Source organism: Ambystoma mexicanum, chromosome 11, assembly GCF_040938575.1.
Source record: "Ambystoma mexicanum isolate Mex_15411 chromosome 11, UKY_AmexF1_1, whole genome shotgun sequence".
Classification (NCBI taxonomy): domain Eukaryota; kingdom Metazoa; phylum Chordata; class Amphibia; order Caudata; family Ambystomatidae; genus Ambystoma; species Ambystoma mexicanum.
In genome coordinates, this window is record NC_090934.1 from 466,487,191 (window position 1) to 466,508,913 (window position 21,723).

The following is a 21,723-nucleotide window of genomic DNA, read 5'->3' on the forward strand; positions in this document are numbered from 1 at the left end:
TGTGTATTCAGTGTATGTGTGTGCCTGAGATGTATGTGAATGAAGCTGAAAAACTGTGGATGGAAACACAGGTGAAGCAACGCGGTCTAGCTCCCGCCCCCATACCTAACGTTCAATGCCAAAACCTTTACTGTGTTCACCCTACCCCCGATTTCTATTGTTCAGCCGTCTTACCTCAAGGTTCAAGAATGACTTACCACCCACTGTCCTCTCTTCCTCTTTGCTCTCTTGTATTCGTTCGTCCCTCCAGTCCCATCTACTGAGATCTCAATAATTGTATTTTCATTGTGTTCATTTGCACTGTTCGGCCATTTGTATTGGTGAATCCAATAAATTAACTAAAGTATATCTTGATATGGGCCTGACCTCGCGAGGACAGAGAAGTTCCAGAAGTAAGGAAGGTCCATGCAATGTATAATTAGCCTTTGCATGCACCCATGCGCCGATTACAATGTTTGGGAGACAATCCAGTGATGGAAAGGCAGTAGGAAGGTTCAGTCCAAAGAGAATGCAAGATTGAAAAACATGAAGGGTACGGCACATGGCAGAGCAAAGTCAGGGAGGCGGTGGAGCGGGCAAGATGCCTTTTAAAGTGTGGGCAAAACAAAGAGGAAACCGGGGCAGAGGGTAAACAGAGCAGGCAGGAGTTTTGGAAAAATGCTGATAAAACCAAAGGAAAAACGCTGAGGCAGATACTTCATAGAGTGTGATTGAGGTCTGGTGAAATGCTGGCAAAATCGAGGAAAGAAACACAGGGACTCGAGTCTTTTGAGCAGTCATGAGACCTACTAACTGTCTGCCTCTTTCTTTGCCCTAGGTGTTGCAGATATGTCTAGAAAGCAGGCATGGGGTCTGGTAAGGTCCATAACAATTTAGACAGAATCATGAAGTGCTAGAGCAAGGAACAAGCCCTCACAGAGGAATACAGGCAGATGGCATGCATGCTCTTTGAGACCGAGGAATGCACAGAGTGGTAGTGTGAACCAAGTGAATGATTACCGATTGGCTTTACGAGTTTGGGGTTTGTGCTGTAGTTCTTGGTGGAGATCCACAGGCATATACCAGTCCTGGAATCCACACATAGTCTACTGAGGGGAAAGGCTGTGCGGTCCAACATGGTGAATGGCTGCAACAGGTCTACACTTGTTCTATGACAATCCGATGGGTTAGTAATTAAGAGGAATTCCCTGGTTAAAGTCTTGGGTCTCATCCAGAAGTACAGGCTCAACTTATTTATATGCAATTATCACAGGATGTGTGAGACCGCAAAGATTTAGTGCTTATAAAGGCAAAGGTTAGGAGTTTGCTTGATAGGTTGAATGCACAAAATGTAAGGAAGGGACATTTTTAAGACAAGTCTCCCCTGGAGATCATACCTACAAATGTACCTCTGTTGGGCTTGGGTGGCCATCACAGTAACAGGGAATTTAAGCAAACTGGCGTGTTTGACATCTCAAACATGCTCCTCAACAATTGTATTGAATATGCCAAAGGGGTCCTTGCACAAATACACCACAAGAATGTGTTTATTTGGATTGATAACACACTAGCAGGTGTGCTACGTTAACCAAAAAGGAAATGATGTCTGTAAAGAGGCTTACATCCTACCTCTTGGTTGAGTTCATGTCTCTAGAGAATGAAAATACATGGCAGATGAACTAAGTCATAAACCTCTAGTTGCATATGAATGCGGAATACGCATGTGTACCTTACCATACATTAGCCACAAATGGAGTACTCCACATATGGATATTTATTACAAGAGAAAACTAAAGATGCCAACAATATGCATGCATATATGGTCACAACTGCATTTGTTGAGCAATTATTTGGGGATAAACTGGTACAGAAATGTTGCTTACACATTTCCACATATATCTTAAACAAGCATGAAATTCCTGTTGACTGCTCAATATAACCACTACTCAACACTATCCCTTTTGGGGGAAAGACCCCATTCTTCGAGGGTTCAGGGAGGAATCGCATTTTATAGAAGTGAGACAGACACATCTTTTAGTGATCAGGTTTGTGCACTGCCCAGTAGGGGCAGAAGTGCAGAAGATATGTTGAAGACTTGGAGGCGTCATGACAATGTCTACCCAATACACCATGCCACCAGTGATGCATGCATCTCAAAGTGTAGGATCAGTTTTTGCACGGGGAGCTGGCAAACCTGCTCACATAGATTTGCCCAGCCGTGCTGGGTCCAAGCTTGGATCTATAAGGATACTCGAGGATCAAACTAAATATATGAATACCCTGAACTGATTCAGATATAAGGAGACCCTCCTGCTCAGTCTAATGAATATATTTGTTTAATTTTCACCTGTATATGGCACAAACCGAGATCCCTAAAAATGAACGTAGCTCCTCACATCCCATGACACTTGTACATTTTAATACAATCATAGCCTACAAATTTGTTTTTACAGCAATATCATTTTAACTGTAAAGTTTTGGTATTGCACATCAATGGGACAATAGCATAGTCATTTTTCCAGAGGAAGTACAGTAATAACAATTTCGATTTTAAGGAATGAAGCAACTTGTACCTCCTGATTTTTGTTTGCAAATACGTGTCTTTAATTTCTCATAAAAGTGTAATAATGTGAAACTTAAGCATAGAATCGACAGATATCAAAAAGAATTCCAAAGCACTGAAGAACAATGAGAAAAAGAGTGAATGTTTCTCTATTAGCTATTGAGGGTCTCTCACCCGCTAGTCCCCGAGATCTCTCTCTCAGGTAGCCAGGGCACGGCTTTTGCCTTTGGATCCAGACCCTGAGGGTGGACCAGTGCAGGGGGGGGATCACCTGGGTGAGGGGTCTTTGGGGGGTGAGATAACCGAAGGTGAGACACGGTATTCACCATTATTTTGTTTATCCAACCGATCCTGTATTTTAGGATGCTCTGAGGTCCAAACTACCCCCCCCCCCCACCTTTTTAGACAAACACTGGGCCAAGGAAGAGGGTGACTGAGAGAAACAACATCCACTTACACATATCGTACTGGACATTTCCCGTTAATCGGGTCAGACAAAGTCAGGCACTTGCTAAGTGCGTACACCGGATACCAGTTAGCTCTCCTCACACGGATAAAAGGCAGCACCCGAAAGAGACACTCTGAGAAAGGCAGAACACGAGTACGAGCAGGGCTTCTGGGACAAAGGCAAACCTACTGGAGCAGAACGACAGACCGAGACAGTAGCTCTGGGTTGGAAAACCCCAGCGTTCCTTACTGGAGCTCGTGGCCTCTGACTGGCCGAGAAAGACACGTGGAGGAAAGGAAAGTGCAGGAGTGCCGATGAGGAGGATCTCTGTCCTACTGGCCTTAAAGCAAATGCAAACATCTTCTGGAAAGTGTTGATTGTCTCATGATGGTCATTGCTGCTTATTCCTGGAGAACACAGGATGTCATTATTCATACAGTCAGGCTGGAAGGGGAGAGAGGGCACATCACCTTTCCATTAGGCATGCTGTTTAATAACATAACATGTGGCACCGGTGCATGACACTCTGATCAAGCTCCCTCTTGCTCTTTCTCTACCTGCTCGCTCTCTCTCTCTCCCTCTTTCTCTCTCTCTCTCTCTCGCTCTCACTCTCTCTGTCACTCCGTTTCTATCTCTCTTTCTCTCAGGGAGAAAGACGAATTGTCAGGTGTGTCTTTGCTATGGCCACCCCTGATTTTTCTAATAGCAGCACAACAATATAAACAACACAGATATCTTGGAGGGGGCTGGGGTGTTGCTATGCTTAATTTATTATTATTTTTTTTTTTAAAGTTGAATGAGAGTAGCATTGGCAGAGGCAGTCTAGGAGGAGGAGGGGACTGGCCTAATATTTGGAGACATTTATTGATATTTTCTGTGTCCTGCGGGAATGTCACCATCACACTGAGGAACCACTGTCCATATTTGGGGCAGCGAGGGGAATGCAGATAGACTCTGCAGCCGGGGTTCTGAGGTTCAGACATATTTTGTAAGGGACTAGAGGTCCATGATGCAGGATTTACAGTTGGAATTGATATGTTTTGTACACTGTTAGTCCTTATGGATAGTGTAACAAATGCTTCAGTTCAGCAGCACAAGCTACCAATCAGCGGTCAGCACACAACAATAAACATTCATTGCCTTGGTGTTCCCAGAAGAAACTGATCATTGGTGTTGGTCCGAGTGCAACCTTTTCTAAGAAGCAATGTCATTTTGAAAGACAAAACTATGTGTATTCTACACAAAAGAAGAAGCTATGTAAAATATGACATTATTTAATTGTACTAATGTTCTAACCGTTCTCATTGCAAACGGTTTTAATGATCATAACACTTGGTAAGTTACTGAGAAAAGCACATTATGAAGACCTAAACATATACATTATTTTCTGAAAGAAGGTTATCATTCCAAGATGGACAGTCTAGTGCATTCACAGTAATCTTTAAAAATATCCCAGTGAGAACGGTGCAGGGACAAGAGGCACCTATGAGGGTTCCTAGGAGCATTCTTGAAACAAGGAAATGGTCACTGATCTTTCGGTTTTACAAATATGTTTGTGATAAAAAGGGTTTTGTGGTTGAATCACTAAGCATGTAATGCACACTGGGTTTGTTACCCATTTCATGTTTCACAACACTCACCCTAACATTAAAGTGTTTGCAACCGTGACCGTGTATACCAATCCATATGTCAGAATACAATGGCAGTGACATCTGAACCGTGCTGGCTTTGAGCACCTCACAGAATGGTATAGGAAGATGGGATTGGTCTCAGTCTAAGGATCTCTGTAAGCATGCCCAGACCCAGTTGACAGGCACCCTTAGAGACGCATGTGTCTCTAAATGTAGGAAATGACAAAAGTATTTTAGCAGCTAGGATGGCTTCCACCAAGATGGGCTTCCTTGCTCACATGTGCATGGCCAGGCTCTTCTTTTCACAGAAACAATCCATTCTTTTACGTATCAATCCTTTCTTAAGGACATGGATCTTGAACCGGGTATTAGCATAACCCTGAGTCCACATCCTTGGCATTGTTAATTCGTTTTCGACCTGCTTCTAGAAAGATGGAACAGTGCCTGCTTTCCCCTCAATTATCCTGCATTGTCGTTTTCTATCAAATGCTTTCAAAAGAAAGCAATGATTCTAATATTGAAGTATTTGCAGGGACGGTTCCATGTGCTTGTTTCATTGTGGCATATCATGAGGTTAAAGACAGATGTTGCAGCCCTGTGGTTGCTTTAAAGTGACCAAGCTACATACGTTTAGGAATTCCTTCTATATAGCCGTCCCCTTGCTGCCCAGGCGGGCTTTCTGTCCATCTGTGCTGAACAGTGGTGTGGTGAGAAAGGTTGCCAAGGAGAAAAGGGAGAATTGTCACATGCATATCATTGAACTTTCCATGGGAAACTATCCACAAACCGAACATAATCCACTGAGGGCTTCCTCAAGACATAGACCACCCAACCTTAGCCTGAGCTGTTTGTCGTCAATCGGAATCATCATGTAACACTAACCCTGCTATCGGTAGATGGCCTTCTACTAATGTAGGTTGGGTATCCCCTCCCCCCCCCCGCATACTATCCCAACCACTGCACTGTGCATATGGATCAGCAGTCCAGCAGTCTATGAGGGTGAGATATGTGGCACATAGACAACATGGCAAAGAAACAATGACCTCTGGTATGCCACCCTACTTAACCTCCCTCGAGTGTCTCACTGCTTCCTTCCCCCACACCACTGGAGACCCAGAGAGATCTAAAAACGCAATATTTCCATATTTCCCTGTTGATGGGTCTTGCTAGTGGAATATTGATTATATATTCCTCCGCTGTGTTGTCCCAGCAGGAGGATGGAGTATTTAAAAACATATGTGTCCGTCCACTGTGGAAGTCAAGCACAGCAATGTTATTTTTTAAATACTTCACAAAACACATAGAAACTGTTATGGGGTGGAGGGGGGGTTCACTATTAACCATCAATTATAAAAGAGTGCAAATGCCTCTACTTCTTCGCAGTACCCGTGTAAAAAAAAAAAAAAAAAATGTTAACACATTTCGTCATTGTATATCATGTTTGCTTATACGGTGCTCTAACCTCATCAAGTCTGGCATTGTCAACATTCAATAGCTTATAACCACCAAGCAGAGGAAATCTGTCAGTATAGAACAGGATATCAAGGCCCTTCAATCCCACTCATGCAATCAGCCGTATTACTGCACCGAGGCAGCTAAATGCACCATACTTAAATAATTAGGCCCCAGACATCATAATGGTTGCTATGATCCACCCACGTTTCCCTAGCTGTCATTTTATTTAATGACGGCAATACGGCACTCTAAATTCGCCATATGTGCCCTAATACAACATGGTTATGACAGTTTGGTACCTCTAAGCTCACACACACATAATCTGCCATCCTACAATATGACAAACTAGGGAAGCCCAAATATACCAAATCTGCCATCATGCATTATAATAGTATCTAGGACTCATCAATCATACACAGTTTGTCATCAAATATCAATATCACTTCTAAGAACTAATCTCAGCAAATCTGCTATGATACAGTGTGATATTAGCTACAGAACACCAAATGTACCCTATCTGCCATCATAAAACCAGATGGAATTAGGTACAACAACCTTTATCCAATGTTGACAGGTAGGGAATCCCATAGTTACAAAATGTTTCATCATACAACAGAATTTAAGCTAGGCCCGCCCATTTGTCAAATTGTCCCCAATCACAATTAGACAATGGCATCTAGAGAAAACCAAGATTAGCCAGCTGGCTATCAGACAGTACAATGGATACTAAGAACCACTAAGCTTACCGGATGACCTCTTAGTACATGACGCAAGCGTGCGATCACGAAACGTGCTCAGTTGGCCCGCTGGCTATTCAGCTGTGCTAGGTCTCCAGGCATTCAAGAATTTTGGAGGAGATGTTTAGCATATGCACAACGGTGCAGAATACATACTGATGAAGGATACAAGGGAAGTGCTTGGTAAAACTTGCTGGATGGGTTGAGGTAAGATCTGGACTGGAGTACAAGTCTATAATGAAATGGGACCAGCAGGCGTAGAAAGCTACAGTAGAGCTAGGTGCAGCATTGAGAAGTTATAGGTACTATAACAAATGTTATTTTTTATGTCCTGTCGGCATGAACTACGTGGAGACTTGAGAGAGATCAACCATCACAATGCAATATTGTACTTGTAAATTAATACATAGCCCCTCCATAGGAAAAGAGAGCTAACGAGTTATTTGCATTGAAGGTGCTCTGTATTCCAATAGCTAACTGGCTCCAGCAAGGGTGATAAATGAATACTATTAGAATGGGCTAGGGTTTACAAAGTAGTTCTACACAACAATATCAGACACAAGATGTACAGAATAGCTGATACACAGAAGCAGGCAAGTGATGTACGGAGGCTATGCACACAAAGGACAAACACAAATGCGGTGAACAGAGGAGCTTTGGACAACAAGATGCGGAAGAAAACAGCAGAGTAGGGAGCCCATTGGGAAGCCAGAATTAGCTTGACAAAGGTTCACAGGGAGTCAACGTTGGGAGCCACTGACTTTCAGACTCACAGTCCAGTTAGGAAACTCCCAGGAGACAGTCGGATGGATTCAATGAGCCAAGCTCTGTTCATCATGGTACCACCTCCTGGGTGTCATATAGGTTGTTTGAGAAGTAAAAGACTCCATGAACCGCAATGTAATGGGAGTGCGAGGTAAAGTCCTGGAACAGGTTTTAGATTGGAACAGATGCTGAAGACAGTGACAGGCGGTTGTAAACCAATAAGTGCTCAGGTTGAATATGAGTGAATAATTAACCCGTAGAGCCGTTGGTCACTCCAACTGGTGGCAAAATGGCTGTGTCTTGACTCGGTCCTCATACATAATGATGACCTCTAGAGCCGAACATCCTCAACAAATCCACCATCATATAGCCGGATGGCAGCTAATTAACACCACACTTACACCGCCGAGCATCAAACAACATGATGGAACTCAGCACTATCAAATATACACAATTAGTTGATAATAGTAGTAAGAATCCCACAAATGTTTTAAATCTGCTAACATCCATCTTAGGCGATATGCCATCATAGACTATGACGACAGATAAGGCACACCGTGCCACTGTGCATCATGGCGTTATCTAGGAAACACTAGTGTCATCCAGTTCAGCCCCCATACCATTTTTGGACCCCCTTGTGCCATTTTACATCCTGTCATTTTTTTGCCCCATTATGCAGTCATTTTCATGTACCTACATGATCACCTGGGTTGTGTGCCATTCCACACAGACATCGCCTGGGGGCTTGGCACTGGGCGCATCACCTCTTTTAGGACCGATCCATACTTCCACCACCACTTCTACGAATGCAACACCCCTTCAAAATTCTGTTTCGTGCGCCCTCATTCCTCGACCAGGGTTTTCACATACATCAGTGTCGAACTATTCCTTGCATCTACTCCACTGCATTACCCACCACTTCATGACACTACTCCATGCTACAACACCTTCAGCCAGAGACTGTTCCATGCAGTCACCACCTCCAATGAATGCTGCAAACCTATCCCACCTACTCCTCAAACTAGTCTATGGATGCTTCCTGATACCCCAAACTGTGATGGAGCCTGCAGCATATTCTCCCTGCATTTTCCATAGCACCAGCTTTCCATTTTCGTTCAATTTTCCTTTTTCTCATTGCCTCCTAGCTTGAATTTATCTGGCAGAAATGTTGTTCCTACTTGAAAATACTTTCTTCCTGTTCATTATTAATACCCTCAAAGTATTTGGTTTTGTTTGTCCCGTCAGTCAGCTGACTCTGCATTCACGTTGTTCCCTTTTTTATTTCTATGAATAATGGGTCCTAACATGTCTATGATATTGGGGCAGTTTATGTACCATGAACATGATGTTTATTTGATTTTCCCTTGATACACAATTTAAAATACAATTTAATTCAATGATGCAACCTGAATGGATGCATGCTGTGCCAGAATGAAGCCAATACGTTTCCGAGAATTACAGTTCACTACCAAATGAGTTTATGGGTATATTACATTAAAGTGATCAGTTGGCGACCAGCTCTGAAGGGCACTACAATCCTGGTCAATGCCCATATGAGGAACGGTCACATACTTTCACCACCCTGAACGACAACATATTTCAATAGCAATAACTCAGTGCATCTGAGGTCTGCATTAACCCTTAGAAGATATGTCAGGGGTGTTAAGAGGGGCCTCCTTTCTCATTTAACACAAAGCTCAGACCAGAGTAGTGAATCCCATCTGAAGATATATATACCATGTTTAAAGCGTGTTTGAGCCCTGATATACAGAGGACAGCCATGCAGTAGGAATGATGTTATGATTTTATTGTGTCCTATTAGAAAACCGCTCACAGGGTTGAATCTTTCCTTGAAGGCGGAGTCCACAGGTCTGGTCATTTCCTGTCTGGATCACTGACTTTGTTTGGTTTACTTTTGTAATCTGTTTTCCTGTACCATCTTTCAGCTAGATCGGTTTCAGCTAGTCTAGTGGAACCCTCTTCAGTGCAGTACACTGGGAAGACTGAATCAGGAACTGCTCCGCTCTTAATAGAACTTAACCAAACAAGCCGCAGAGCCTTTCCTGTTTTAGGAAAGCCAAGCTATCACACCCAACTCCCCTTTTTATGCAGACAATCCGACTTTCTCTTTTACTGGATTTTCCATTAAGTTGTCCACTCAGTCAGGTTATTTGAGGCTCTGGAGGGCCCAAGATAAGGTGACTTTTCTGGCAGGCCTCCTGTGTAATGCACACATCCATTCACATCCGAAATTCAATCAGACATCATTAGGAGCTCTCTTCCTATCTAATAGGAAAGGGCCCTCTGTGGGGCAACACACCTCGGCCGCCAGTCAAGTATTCACCTCCTACCATTCTTTCCACAACGTCTTTCTGATTTCTTTTCCAATCGACAAGTCCTTCTGGAGTTGCTGTCCACTTTCACTGTCGCAGCACCTCAGCGGAGACCATCACACGTATCTTTGGCATCATTGTGTTCCTTCATCCTATCTCTGCATCCGGGTGCATAGCTCTGCCACCTACTGCAGGCTGTTCTTACTGTTCCCACACATGAGTTTATAAATCTTAGAAGGCATCATCCTTTAAGCTTGCAACACACAGAAACAGGACAGACTTTCACACAAACTATACTTGGCTCATACGTTGTATGGGTTGCACACCTCCCGTAAAAGTAGATACATGTCTTGCATTCAGAGCATACTCTCTAGCAGATTTTATGTTAACACCCAAAGCCGTGCAGAACGGACTTTAATACAAATACCTTTTGTCATTCCAGTTTCAACCTATGTAGACAACTGTGATTGTGACAGTCACAATGTCGACGAAGCAGCCCCCCCCTTTGATGAAGAAGCACAGCCAATCGGACTTGGTCAGCCGACTGAAGACGAGAAAGATTCTAGGTGTCGGTGGGGAGGACGATGACGGTGAGGTTCACAGGTCAAAGGTAAGCAGGATGTTACCAATGTATTTTCATGATTCCTTCCTGTAACAGTAGTATAGAAAATGTATTGTATTTTTGTGTGCTACAACTCATGACATGGAAGTCAAACCATATTTTGTTTTTGATTCTACCATCAGATAGACAATGTGACCACATTTGTGTGAGACATGTGTAGCCACTGTGGGGTCTTGAAAGAGTGATCTTCATATGTCCTATAACTCTTTTTTACAATAAATTTGATATGATCTTTGTCTTAGTTTGAAGGGTAGTCACTGTCCAGCCTCCAGTTTCGTTAGAAATGTCTCCAATATCTGACCAGTTGTTGTTATTGTTTTATAACGCAATTAATACCGGAGACCAGTTTCTAAGTGTGAGACCGTGATTCAAACACATGTTGCTATGGGTTGTCTTGCTTCCAAGACAAACGCGTTGTCCTTGAGATATCCTCCCGGCCTAGAAGACCTCTCATGCTAGATCACTCACTTTGTAAATGGTACTTTAGTAATTCTCGTATTTATCTGAAGGAAATGACCCTCTCTTATTATGTGAGATTATCTGTATTTATCTGATTTGAAGGTTGGTAGAATCAATCTCGAGTAGCTGACCCCAGGCTTCATGGGATGGACATTTTAGTAGGTGATCTTTAGCTATGTAACAAGCAATTTTAGTGATTCTAGATTTGCAGTAAGGCACTCTGGTAGGTAGGCTTATGCTCTCTAAGAAGGCTCATCAGTTTGGTGCTTTGGGTACATAAGAACGATGTTCAATGCACAGCCTCAATCTCTGTAAAGAAAGCCCTTCAGTGTATGGAGTCATGGTCTGTATAAAGGACATTCAGTGGGTGTCCTCAGGATCTGAAAGAGGGACCTGCAGTGGATGGCTTCAGCATCTGTAAGAAAGGACCTTCAGTGGGTGGCCCCAATATCTTTAAGAAGAACCTTTAGTGTATTGCATCAGGATCTGTAAGACAAACCCTTAGTGGATGGACTCAGGATTTCTAATAAGGGCCTTCGGTGTATGGCCTTAGGATTTTTAAGTGGGACTTTCACTGAACGGCCTTCAGAACCTGCAATGGAAAGCCACAGGATGTATAGCTCACTGCATGGCCGCAAAATCTGTATTGAGTGTTTAAAGCAGTGGGTATCCGTGTCTGCCAGAATGATTCAGGACCTGGCATCAAGCATCCATTTAAATAGAAGGATTTGAATGGTGGACATTGGTGCAAAAAGGCAGCTTTCTGAAATGTCGCACTGAGGCCTGCGAGAGCCAATCCACTGACAAGTGCAGCCTTACCCTATATGAAATTTCATTTTTCAGACAGTAGCGACGGGTATAATATTTGCACAGTTTCTACAATGCATGCTGGCCTCCTGTCACTGTGCAATAAATGATCTATGCAGTTATTTTCTATGCAGCAGGTAATTAGCAAATCCAGGGCCATAAATTGGGCATTTGGTATGTGCCACGTGCTCTGGCCATCATTTTCCCGAATCAATTTGGTTTTTACAATGTGAGACTGATGGTGGGAGTTCAGTTCGGCCCAGACCTTTGATCCACTGTTAAAGGGAGAAGAGAAGCCACATTGCAAAAGCAAATCCGGCTCTTTAGGCCAGGGGTCAAGGATATGGGCACAGTCAATATTTGAAAAGTGTTCCCATGAGGTCGTGTGACCAAAATGTATTGACTAATGCAAAAGGGGCAAAGGCACCTGGTCCTACAAAAGGGTATGATACAGAATATCCACAGAATTGTAATCAATGCAACGATATGGAATAGATGGTGGGGTGGCAAGCAGGTTCCATGTCTTTTTGCCAACAGGAATTGTTTCAAATTACTTTACTTTGTCAGAATTCCACCGACAAAACTCATTGTGCCTCATCACGAGTCTGGTGGTAGCCCTTAACTGCGGCGGTAACGCTATTACTGCTGCATTTAAGGGTCTGCCCAATCACAAATCTGGCAGCATTTACCTCCTGGGGGTAAATGCGCCAATTTAACACCCATTTTTGGGCGCAATTAGCCTGGTGATATTTGCATGCGCTATTGGACCCAATGGGATATTGGGAATACCCATTACCACCCAACCCTTGATCCGGCACTGTTGGCGGTAACACTATTAGTCAGGTTGGTATCCCGGCGGTAATACCGTCAGGATACTGCCCAACTCGTGATGAGGCCTATTGATTTTTTTATTCCCCTCTTTCACCTTCACTAGTTCCTCTTTGCCAAGCCCCTCCTAACTCCTTATCCCCTTTTATCCAACCCCCATATATATTCCGATAGGTTTTGCTGGCAGAATTCTTTCAGAATAAAGTACTTCAAAAGATTTCCTGTCTGCAAAAGGACGGCATACGGCAAACACCATGGGATTAACAGATGGCAGTATTTGGAGGCGGTTCCAGTATAAGAGGAAGGAAGGGGTGATGGGGTCAAATGGATATGTAGAAAATGATTGGTACGCAAAGGGGCTTCTAGAGTTAGTGGTAGAGGTAGGGTGGTGGGGAGGTGTTCATGCTGAGAATTGAATGGTGGTAGCTGGAGAAGAGAGCAGTTTTAGATTTTTTTTGAAACATTATTTTATTTTATTGCGGTTTGTGAAGGTCTCCATTTCAGTATACATTGTTTCAAAGTGCAAGAAACTCAAAACGGGGAGTTTACATGAACCATTGAAATACCCGGTATATGGATACGTTCCTATTTGAGCAGAATAATGAAAACATTTTCAGAAAACTGATATAGTCGAGGAGAAGAAAACAAAGCACACCACAGAAACCGCAAAGAGGAAAGAGAAGAGGACGTGCTCATGGGAGAGTGTGGATTAGGGAAAGAGGGATGGGGTTCCCGGGCCTATGTGGAGGAGTTCTTCTCATCAGGGAAAGCCAGTATGAAAATAGTCTTTTCCTGGCCCTGTTGAATTTATCAAAGTGGATTCCATTCCATGTTGGGTGGAAGTGCTCGGCTGAGAAGTGGACGGTGGTAGTTATGGAGGCATGCAATGTTGAACATAGTACAGACAGGAACCTGCTGAAAGGATAGTTTGAAGGTGGGGTGCAAAGTTGCTGCTGAAGTGAGGACCGCAAGTAGGAGGACTTTGGTTGACAGATTAGAGGAGAGTAGTTGTAGAATTAGTGCGCGCTGGTTGGCAAAGTGGCAGGGCTGTGAATGCGAGATTGCAGTTTTAAGAACATTGCAGGGTGCCAAAGTGCAGTGGGGTAGTGACAAGGTTAGTGTATGCAGGGTGCCACAGTGCAGTGGGCTAGTGACAAGGTGATTGTATGCAGACTGCCCCCACACAAGGCCAATAGTAAAGGGAATCGTGCTACTGGCTTCTTGGCCAAGCGAGGCTCAAGAGAGAAGCAGAGCAGAGAGCGGTGAGGAGCAGCACGGGATTCGCCTCTGTCACCTTGTGTTCATTGCACTGACCAAGATCAGTCTGTCATACTGAAGCACGGATATCCTGTGAGTCCACCTCAACACTGGACTACTTTCAAACTTGAGGGCCAATTATACCTCTTGACGATGTTTGGCTACTAGTGACGTCTTTATGGGAGGGCAAAAAGGGCACTTGCCCCTGGCCCCACCTTGAAGGGGGGACCAACAAGGCTGTCTGACTTAAAGAAGCCAGTTCCCATTCTTTACCAAGCTTAAAAGGCACATGTTAGGATATTGTATGATGTTCTGGTGAGGCTGTAAATCTTTTGACTGTCTGTTAAGTACATTCTGCTTTGATCAGATTTCTGTGTACATTGCGGTATTCCTTGTGTGTGTGTTCACTAAGACACTACTACTGCAGCATTCTCAGCTTTCTGGGGGATTATATTGATGATTTGCAATAGCCAGAGTTGAAATGCATAATTATGCATTTGAGTGCTTTGATGGTTAAGAAGCTAGCTCAGTGTGTTAAGCACTCATTGCAGAGATCTGTGTTAATATGCAAGATGGCAATACAAAATGTATGTATGGTGGACTCAGCCTTTCTTATGTCTCAAGTGGCTAAACCTGCATGTATATGTACTTGGGTTTGTAGCAGATCATGTGCTATTGTCAGCAACGCACCTGCACTAGACAGAGGTTGCTATAAAAACTAACATAGCTTCAGTATGGTAATGGTTTAGACAATGGTTTGTTCAGATGGGGACCTGCAAAACATAGGCAGTGACCTTCAATGATGAGCATAAAGTGATAGTCCTAGAGGTAATTAGGTATCCAAATTCAAGACTGGGAACAAAGAGTGAATTAATGTATCCTGGCTTTGACAACAGACAATGCGGTGATCCTGGACAAATCATTTAATATCAGCGACATTACTGTGTTATCTTGGAAAGATTTGACTTCTCACATGTTGGTGGCATTATTTAGGCCATTGCTGGATTGAGTAGAAGGGGTTCTACACAGAAGAGACTGGATCATATATCACAGGCCTCCGGCAAACATACTTTAAGGTCTGCTCATTTGACTCAGAAGTTTCTCGGCACGTTTATAAAAACAATTTCACATGCCTGTGTTGTGGGCGTATTTGAAGCTTTCAAATACAAAGGAGAAAGCCAAATGAAAGCTTTCAAGATAACATCAGTTAGTATACTGATACTTATATGCTTCCCTTAATGGTGCAGGCAATGAAGGTAGAATCATTCCCATTTAGTATAATATGCTTCTATAACATTTTGTTTTTAAAATTTGTCATGGTAGGTTATGTGATTTTTCCTACTTTCCAAGTCAGTTCTATAACATGGGATTATTTTAGTTCATGGTAAATGCTTGAAAAGAAAGTGGTTAAGTAGAGAAATTGCAAAGTGAGCACAAATCTCAGCTTCACCTCTTAACCAATGTGTGATCCTGGGCATGTCATTTAACATTGTGTTTTCTAACCTGTCAAAATTGCTAGTCCTTAAACCTTTCAAAATTGTCACCCTTCAAAGTGATTTCTTTCTCGGAGTATGATTTCCAAAAACCCCACTCATCGTTACGATGCTTCACTGTCTCTTCCTCTATAATAATGGTGGGAATTAATATAATTCACACCAGTCACTTGTTTATTTTCTCTCTAATGGCAACATTACTTAAAAACATGTGTCTCTTCGAATCTCAATCTGTCTGGCTACGGGCACCTTCCTAGTAGCTTAATCTTCATCCACAATCGATGATATGGTATGTGTAGCTTTCTCCTTGCTTCCCATTGGTCTCCTGTATCCATGCTTGAGCACTATTGCATTCTGGGAGGCAGCTAATCTGAGTCCTCTGTCTGATCTACATTATGTGCACCTTTTTTACACGATCTGTAGCCTACATGTATGCTATGGTCGGAATATCTTTCTCGTTGCTATTATTGATGAAAAGTTACCTGTACCTAGGCTAGAACACACGTATCCTCATTATGGAGTGCTAATGTTGGCCTTGAAATGCTTCTTGTTTATCATTTTGATTAAAGCAGGAAGGTAAGGGGACTGGCAGGGAGTACCTGTGACTATTTTTATTGCTGCAAGGCAACAAATCAAGCTATGTGTTGTGATCCTGACGAGGGGTGTGTGACCAGATATTCTGGATCCCTTTATTTCTTTGTTCGATGGAGGCAGTCCCAAAGCTATCTGTGCCCCAGGCCCCCAAAGTGATTAAGATGGCCCTAGCTACTACTCATAAGACACAAAACACATTTTTATGTGCACCAATACAAATTGTTTTCATCCTGGTGAAGGCTCCATAATTGTGGAACCGCAGTTGGTTGAAGAGATGGACGAAACACACTGTGTTCACTATAGATGCAGCAACCACCAACAATGTAAAAGAAAGGGCAGGTCCAATATGAAAAAAAGAAATTTAGAAATAGCGCTAGATATTGCTAATTAAGCAATATGACCCTCGCGGCGGGGGCATTACCAACTCGGGTAATGCCCCAGAGCCCTTATATAGGCCCAGGGCATTACTTGAGATGGTAATGCCCCCCGCCGCGAGGGTGATATTGCTTTTAGTACCCCGAGCCGCAAGATCTGTGTGACCGGGGCACTAAAAGCATTTTTTTCTGTCCGGAAACACCCAAGAAAATGGCTGCCGGGAAAGGGAAAACCGAGTCCGTTTTCCCTTTCCATGACGGCCATCGGAAGCGGACGCGCTGGGAACAGAAGTGTTTCCAGCGTGTCCTCTCCCGAAAAAAAAGAAGGTAAATCGGGTTGGGAGGGCGGAAGGGGGAAAAAAAAGACGAAAAAAATAACCTACCTGCGTCCCCGCTGGGGTACGATGGAAGCCTCCAGCTGTGTGGAGCGTGGATGGCCCCACTCTGAGTCTCCACACGGCTGGAGGCTGACATCGTCCCCCACCAGGGACAAAGGAGCAAGAAGGTAAGTGGGGTGGAGAGGGCAGGAAAGAAGGGAGGAAAGGGGAGGAAAAAGAAAAAAAAACCTTACAGAGTCCCTGGCGGGCAGCGAAGGCAGCCTCTATGCCGTGGGGAGGCTCGGAGCGGGGATGGCCTGACACAAGCCTCCTCATTGGCTGCGAGGCTGCCACGACCTCGCCATGGACAAGGAGGCTGGAATCCGGGCCGAGAATCGAGGGATTCTCGGCCGGGTAACGACCCGGTGAGAGCCAATCAGAATGCGTGTTGCATTCTGCTCGACTCTCGCCGGGTACTAAGGTTTAAAACACTACAGTGAAAGGAGGGATCTATGGGGTTCATAGACCTGAACTGGAAACAATTGTTCTATTTGTGTCCGTCATTGACATTTTTTTTATTTTTTTAAACATTGTATGAACATTGTATGAAGGCCCTTGTGAAGGCTATTGAACGTGTATAGATGAGTTGTGTTTTTTTATCGACAATTGTGTGTGTTTTTGGTACAAAATAAAAAAACGGATGTTTTAGAATGAATAGAAAACTCGAGAGTACTGTTGGAATAACTATATGTCTTGGGTGTGACATAAATATGATATATTTTATTTGTATCGCACTCGTACACAAGTGTTTCAGGGCGTGATGATATAGCAATGATATAGCCTTGGTCACTTGTACGTTTTTGTTTTGCTAATACTAACTTGGACGACCAAGGCTCACCAGGAACCCTTTATATAAAACAAATTGAACAACATTACAATTGCACAGTTATGATATAATATGATGCAATGAAATGCTGCATGGTCTGCTTTGGGCGCAAGCATATTTAAGGTTAGTTTTAAAGTGGCAGTATTGGCATAATCTTTGTGGCATATATTGGCATATATTGTTTTCTTTGTGGCATATATTGCCACATATTGTTGAGACAAACCTCTTGACATTCTTTGGCCCAACCAGCATTAATTAGGGTCACTGCTGGCTGTTGAGACAGGACTCAAGGTTTTACTTCGGGAACAGCCAGCATGAACACGTATTTCAAAACACTGCTGTGCACTGTTTTGTGACCTCGTATATACTGACGTAATTCATGTGCTGTCCTAAGACCAGACTGTAAATTGTATGACTTGTTACACATTTATTTAGAATTGTGTCATGCAAAATGCATGATTTGAACCCATTAGGCTCTCAGGCTAAGAGGCCCAGAAAGCCCACCTGGGTCCCTTGGAGCCGGTTTATGCACATTCGGGCAAACATGCATGACCCACCGCTTCACAAATTCACCAGCTGCCACTGTTCTAGACCATGGTATTTTTGTCAGACTAGAGCATAGAAGCTCAGAAGATGGCTCAAAAGGTATTTGCCCTCCCATGACGTCAAATTCATCGAAACAGACCCTATTTCCAAGAATGAAATCCGGGCTTTTTCCATAGTTAACCCCTCCTTCCAACCCCACCATTCTAGATTATCCCCTTCCAAATCGTGTGGAATGAGGGCGGAATGTGTTAGGTGGCGTTCCGTAATAAAGAATGTACATGGTTTTGAAGTTCAGAACGCTGATAGGTGGGCGTGAAAGTGAATAAAGCGTTCCTGGAGAGCTTTGCAGTTTAGAATTGGAGTGTCAGTGCAGAACGGGTAAGTGGATTTCTCAGAATGCGTGAACAAGTACTGTCTAGAAATGGGGCTGTGGCAGGGAGCCATCCAAACCTGTGCCCTGCGAGGAGCAGACAGAGCCAAGAACATTCCAGCGATGGGCCTGGCACACTCAGACTTTTGGCTCGGGTGGCATTTCTGGCGGGGTGAAATATACTAATTAAACAAAAGGAGATATGTGCACTCCTAGTGTTAAGAACCAACACATCGAATCCCCTTTGACGTATTTTATTGGTCTTAATAGAAAAATAGCAAAACAGAGGAGGGTAAAATAACTAGGAAGGGGAATCGGGGAGGCATGCGGAAAGGGGGAGAGAATGAAGGAAGGAAGGATGGAAGAGGAAAGGGAGCTATGAATTCAAGGAAGGAAAGAAGGGAGGAACAGGGGAAGGGATGTGTGAAGGTAAGGAAGGAAGAGATAGACCAGCAAAGGGTGGTATGAAGGTAAGGAAGAGATGCCTGAGGAAAGGGAGGACAGAAGGGAGGGATGATGAAAAGCAGGAGAAAATGGACGAGGAAAGGGGGAGGTATGAAGGCAAAGAAGCCATGGCTGAAGAAAGGGAGGAAGGAAGAGATGGACAAGGAAAGGCAGGGAGAAAGGAAGGGAGGGATGAATTGGGGGATGTACGTTAGAATCTTTGCCTTGACACTGCAGAGAAGTAGCCTGTGCAGAGTAGGGTTAGCCAAGTGCATTCTGGACCTTCCTCCCTCTTTCTCTCTGAATGGGCCAACCACTCCTTCTCTCTTCTTGCCTCCTGCCCCAAACTTATCTTCTTTAGCGACTTCAACATACATCTCAACTCCCCGGATGTGGCCACTGTTCTCTTCCATGACCTCTGCAACACTCTCTCCCTCACTATCCTTCCCTCTGGCCCAACCCACTCTGTAGGGTGCACCTTGGATGCGCTCATCTCAACATGCATCCCTCTTTCCAACCCTCTAAATACCCCTCTCTCCTGATCTTACCACTCTCTCCTCTCTTCCTTCCTTGACTGCCCCTGTCCCCAAACTCCTCCCTCCGCATTGTCAGTCTCCCTATCCGTCATTCGACCAATGAAGCGTGTGTCAGTTGCTGCTTTTGCTTCCTCCTTCATCCCTCCCCCACCCCATTCATTGAACTTTCCTTCTGACCATGTCCTAACTAACATCCATCTCTCGATCACTAACACCCTGGACATCCTTGCCCCTGTCATGAGGATCTGCATTAAGCCTGCCTCCAAATGCAACTCTTAGTATGACTCTGACTTAGCCGCTTTGAAACGAAAGTGCATTGCAGACTACTTGTATATTATATATTGTAATATCTTTTGTGAAACGTGACTATTTGTATATTGTATACTGTACATTATGTAACCTTGTAAGCCTTGCATAACCTTTGCTGCGCCCTGTTACCTCTGGGTCTGGTGCGCTTTATAAATTCAATAAACAAACATCTATCTCATCCCCCAACAAACTGGCCTGCCGTCTACTCCAAAGGCAATACCGTCTCAATCTACTCCAAGAAAGGGCTCATGTCCAAGCCCGCATTGCTGGAGTCACCAATAACACGGATTAACTATTTCAAATCTGCAAGGAACTTGCCAATCCTACCGTAGTCTCCTCTTCTCCTCCCTCCCAGGCCTTATGCTCTGCACTGGTCTCCCACTTTTCCTCCAAAACTCTTGACATCCTGTCCTCTTGGTCATCTGCTCTCCCCCACCACCCACCCTTTCTCACCTCTTTTGGCCCCCTCCCCCATACTCTCCTCCCGGTCTCCCATTGCACCAGATGAGATCTCTAGTCGTTCGCTCTATGAAAGTTTCCTCTAAACAGGTGCTTCCCTGCTCCTCCAGAACCATCAAGGACAACATTGAGACTCTCGTCCCTGCCTTGGCTGACCTCTGCAACCACTCTTTTGCCAAAGGCTCTTTACCTCAAACCCTCAAGCACTCTCTTGTGCACCCTCTCGTAAAAGAGCTGTATGCTGACCTCTCTTGCCCAGCTAACTATCGACCTCTCTCTATCACCCCTTTCTTGGGAAAACTCATGGAGTAGCAGGACAACCCCCAACTGACCCTCCGCACTGAAATGGCTGGCTGCCTCCATGACCACTGAACCGGGACAGCTGACCCAGCCCTTTAAGGCGAGGTAGCAATACTTTGAGATGAATGGGGATGCAGAAGTTACTCAAGCATCAATAATCAAAATGATTCAGGAAGTTGGCAAATTTGACTGTTTTTAATATCAATTATCTAAAACAGGGAGTACAATGGACATCAACAGACATCTCATAGCATGGTCTCTCATTGCATTTTTAAAAAAAAAATCATACTTATAGTAAAAATCTGTCGCAGCTGACGTCAACCTATGTATTTGCTAACGTCATCCTACGTGGCAAACTAGAAAAACCTAGTGGCAAATGTGATATGCTTAGAGGGAACATCTATGTATATGCTCCATACTAGTCTATGAAAGTGATAGGCCCCTAACATCAGGTTGGGTCAACTAAGCCCTCCTCTCAACAGGTCTCTATGGATTTCACTAAATACACGATGTCCTATTGGTTATACAAACTACTAACTATAGGACTCTTAATTACGCAGCCCCCTACAATTGATTGGCACTCTTACATCTGTCAGTACTTTTCCACCCACGTTAGCAGCACACAGGCTTGACTTCCAAGTGCTGGTAAGCTGGTCATAGCCATAGCTTCCCACCAATTAGCATATCCTCTATCAACTCAGTGGTCTGAACATCAATTAAGCCTTTGAACTTGGCCTTGGAAATGTTCTTTTGCTCTGGAGAACACAGGGAGTAGAGGCAGAGCCGCTCTGCATAGGTGTGGTTTGTCATGTTTGTCCACTGAAGACCACAAATTTGAGCTGTGGTGCATTTAAAATACTACTATTTAATTCAACGCTGACTTCTTCCTTGTTTTCGTCCATGCCTTCTGAATAGGAGTTTCATTCTTTCACATCATTTTAACTAATGGCTGCTCATCCCAGTCTGATAAGAACTTGGCTTCTTGGGGCTGATCCAGCCTCGCTTTTCTGAGATTCACTTCTGTAATTCAGTTGTTTTTCAACTGTGACATACTAGAAAATGCCTTCCTTCTCTGGTCCATTCTTTACTCATTCCTATACATGTATACGTTGGCGCATGCTGCAATCTATTCACTACAAAGCTAGCCTCAAGAATACTTTTTCTACTTGTATTTCTTTGCATCTGTACACGTGTAAAATTACTTGATATCT

The 21,723-nt window shown here is 43.8% G+C and overlaps 1 protein-coding gene across 3 annotated transcripts in view; it reads left to right on the forward strand.

Annotated features, from left to right (window-relative positions):
* TP53I11 (tumor protein p53 inducible protein 11) overlaps nt 1–21,723 on the forward strand; it is a 901,622-nt gene that overhangs the window by 546,244 nt on the left and 333,655 nt on the right. For all 3 annotated transcript variants that reach the window (XM_069623306.1, XM_069623308.1, XM_069623307.1), the window contains one exon: nt 10,354–10,521. In XM_069623306.1, coding sequence (XP_069479407.1) covers nt 10,393–10,521 — 129 coding nt within the window. In that variant the 5' untranslated portion in view covers nt 10,354–10,392. The remainder of the gene's footprint in view (nt 1–10,353; nt 10,522–21,723) is intronic.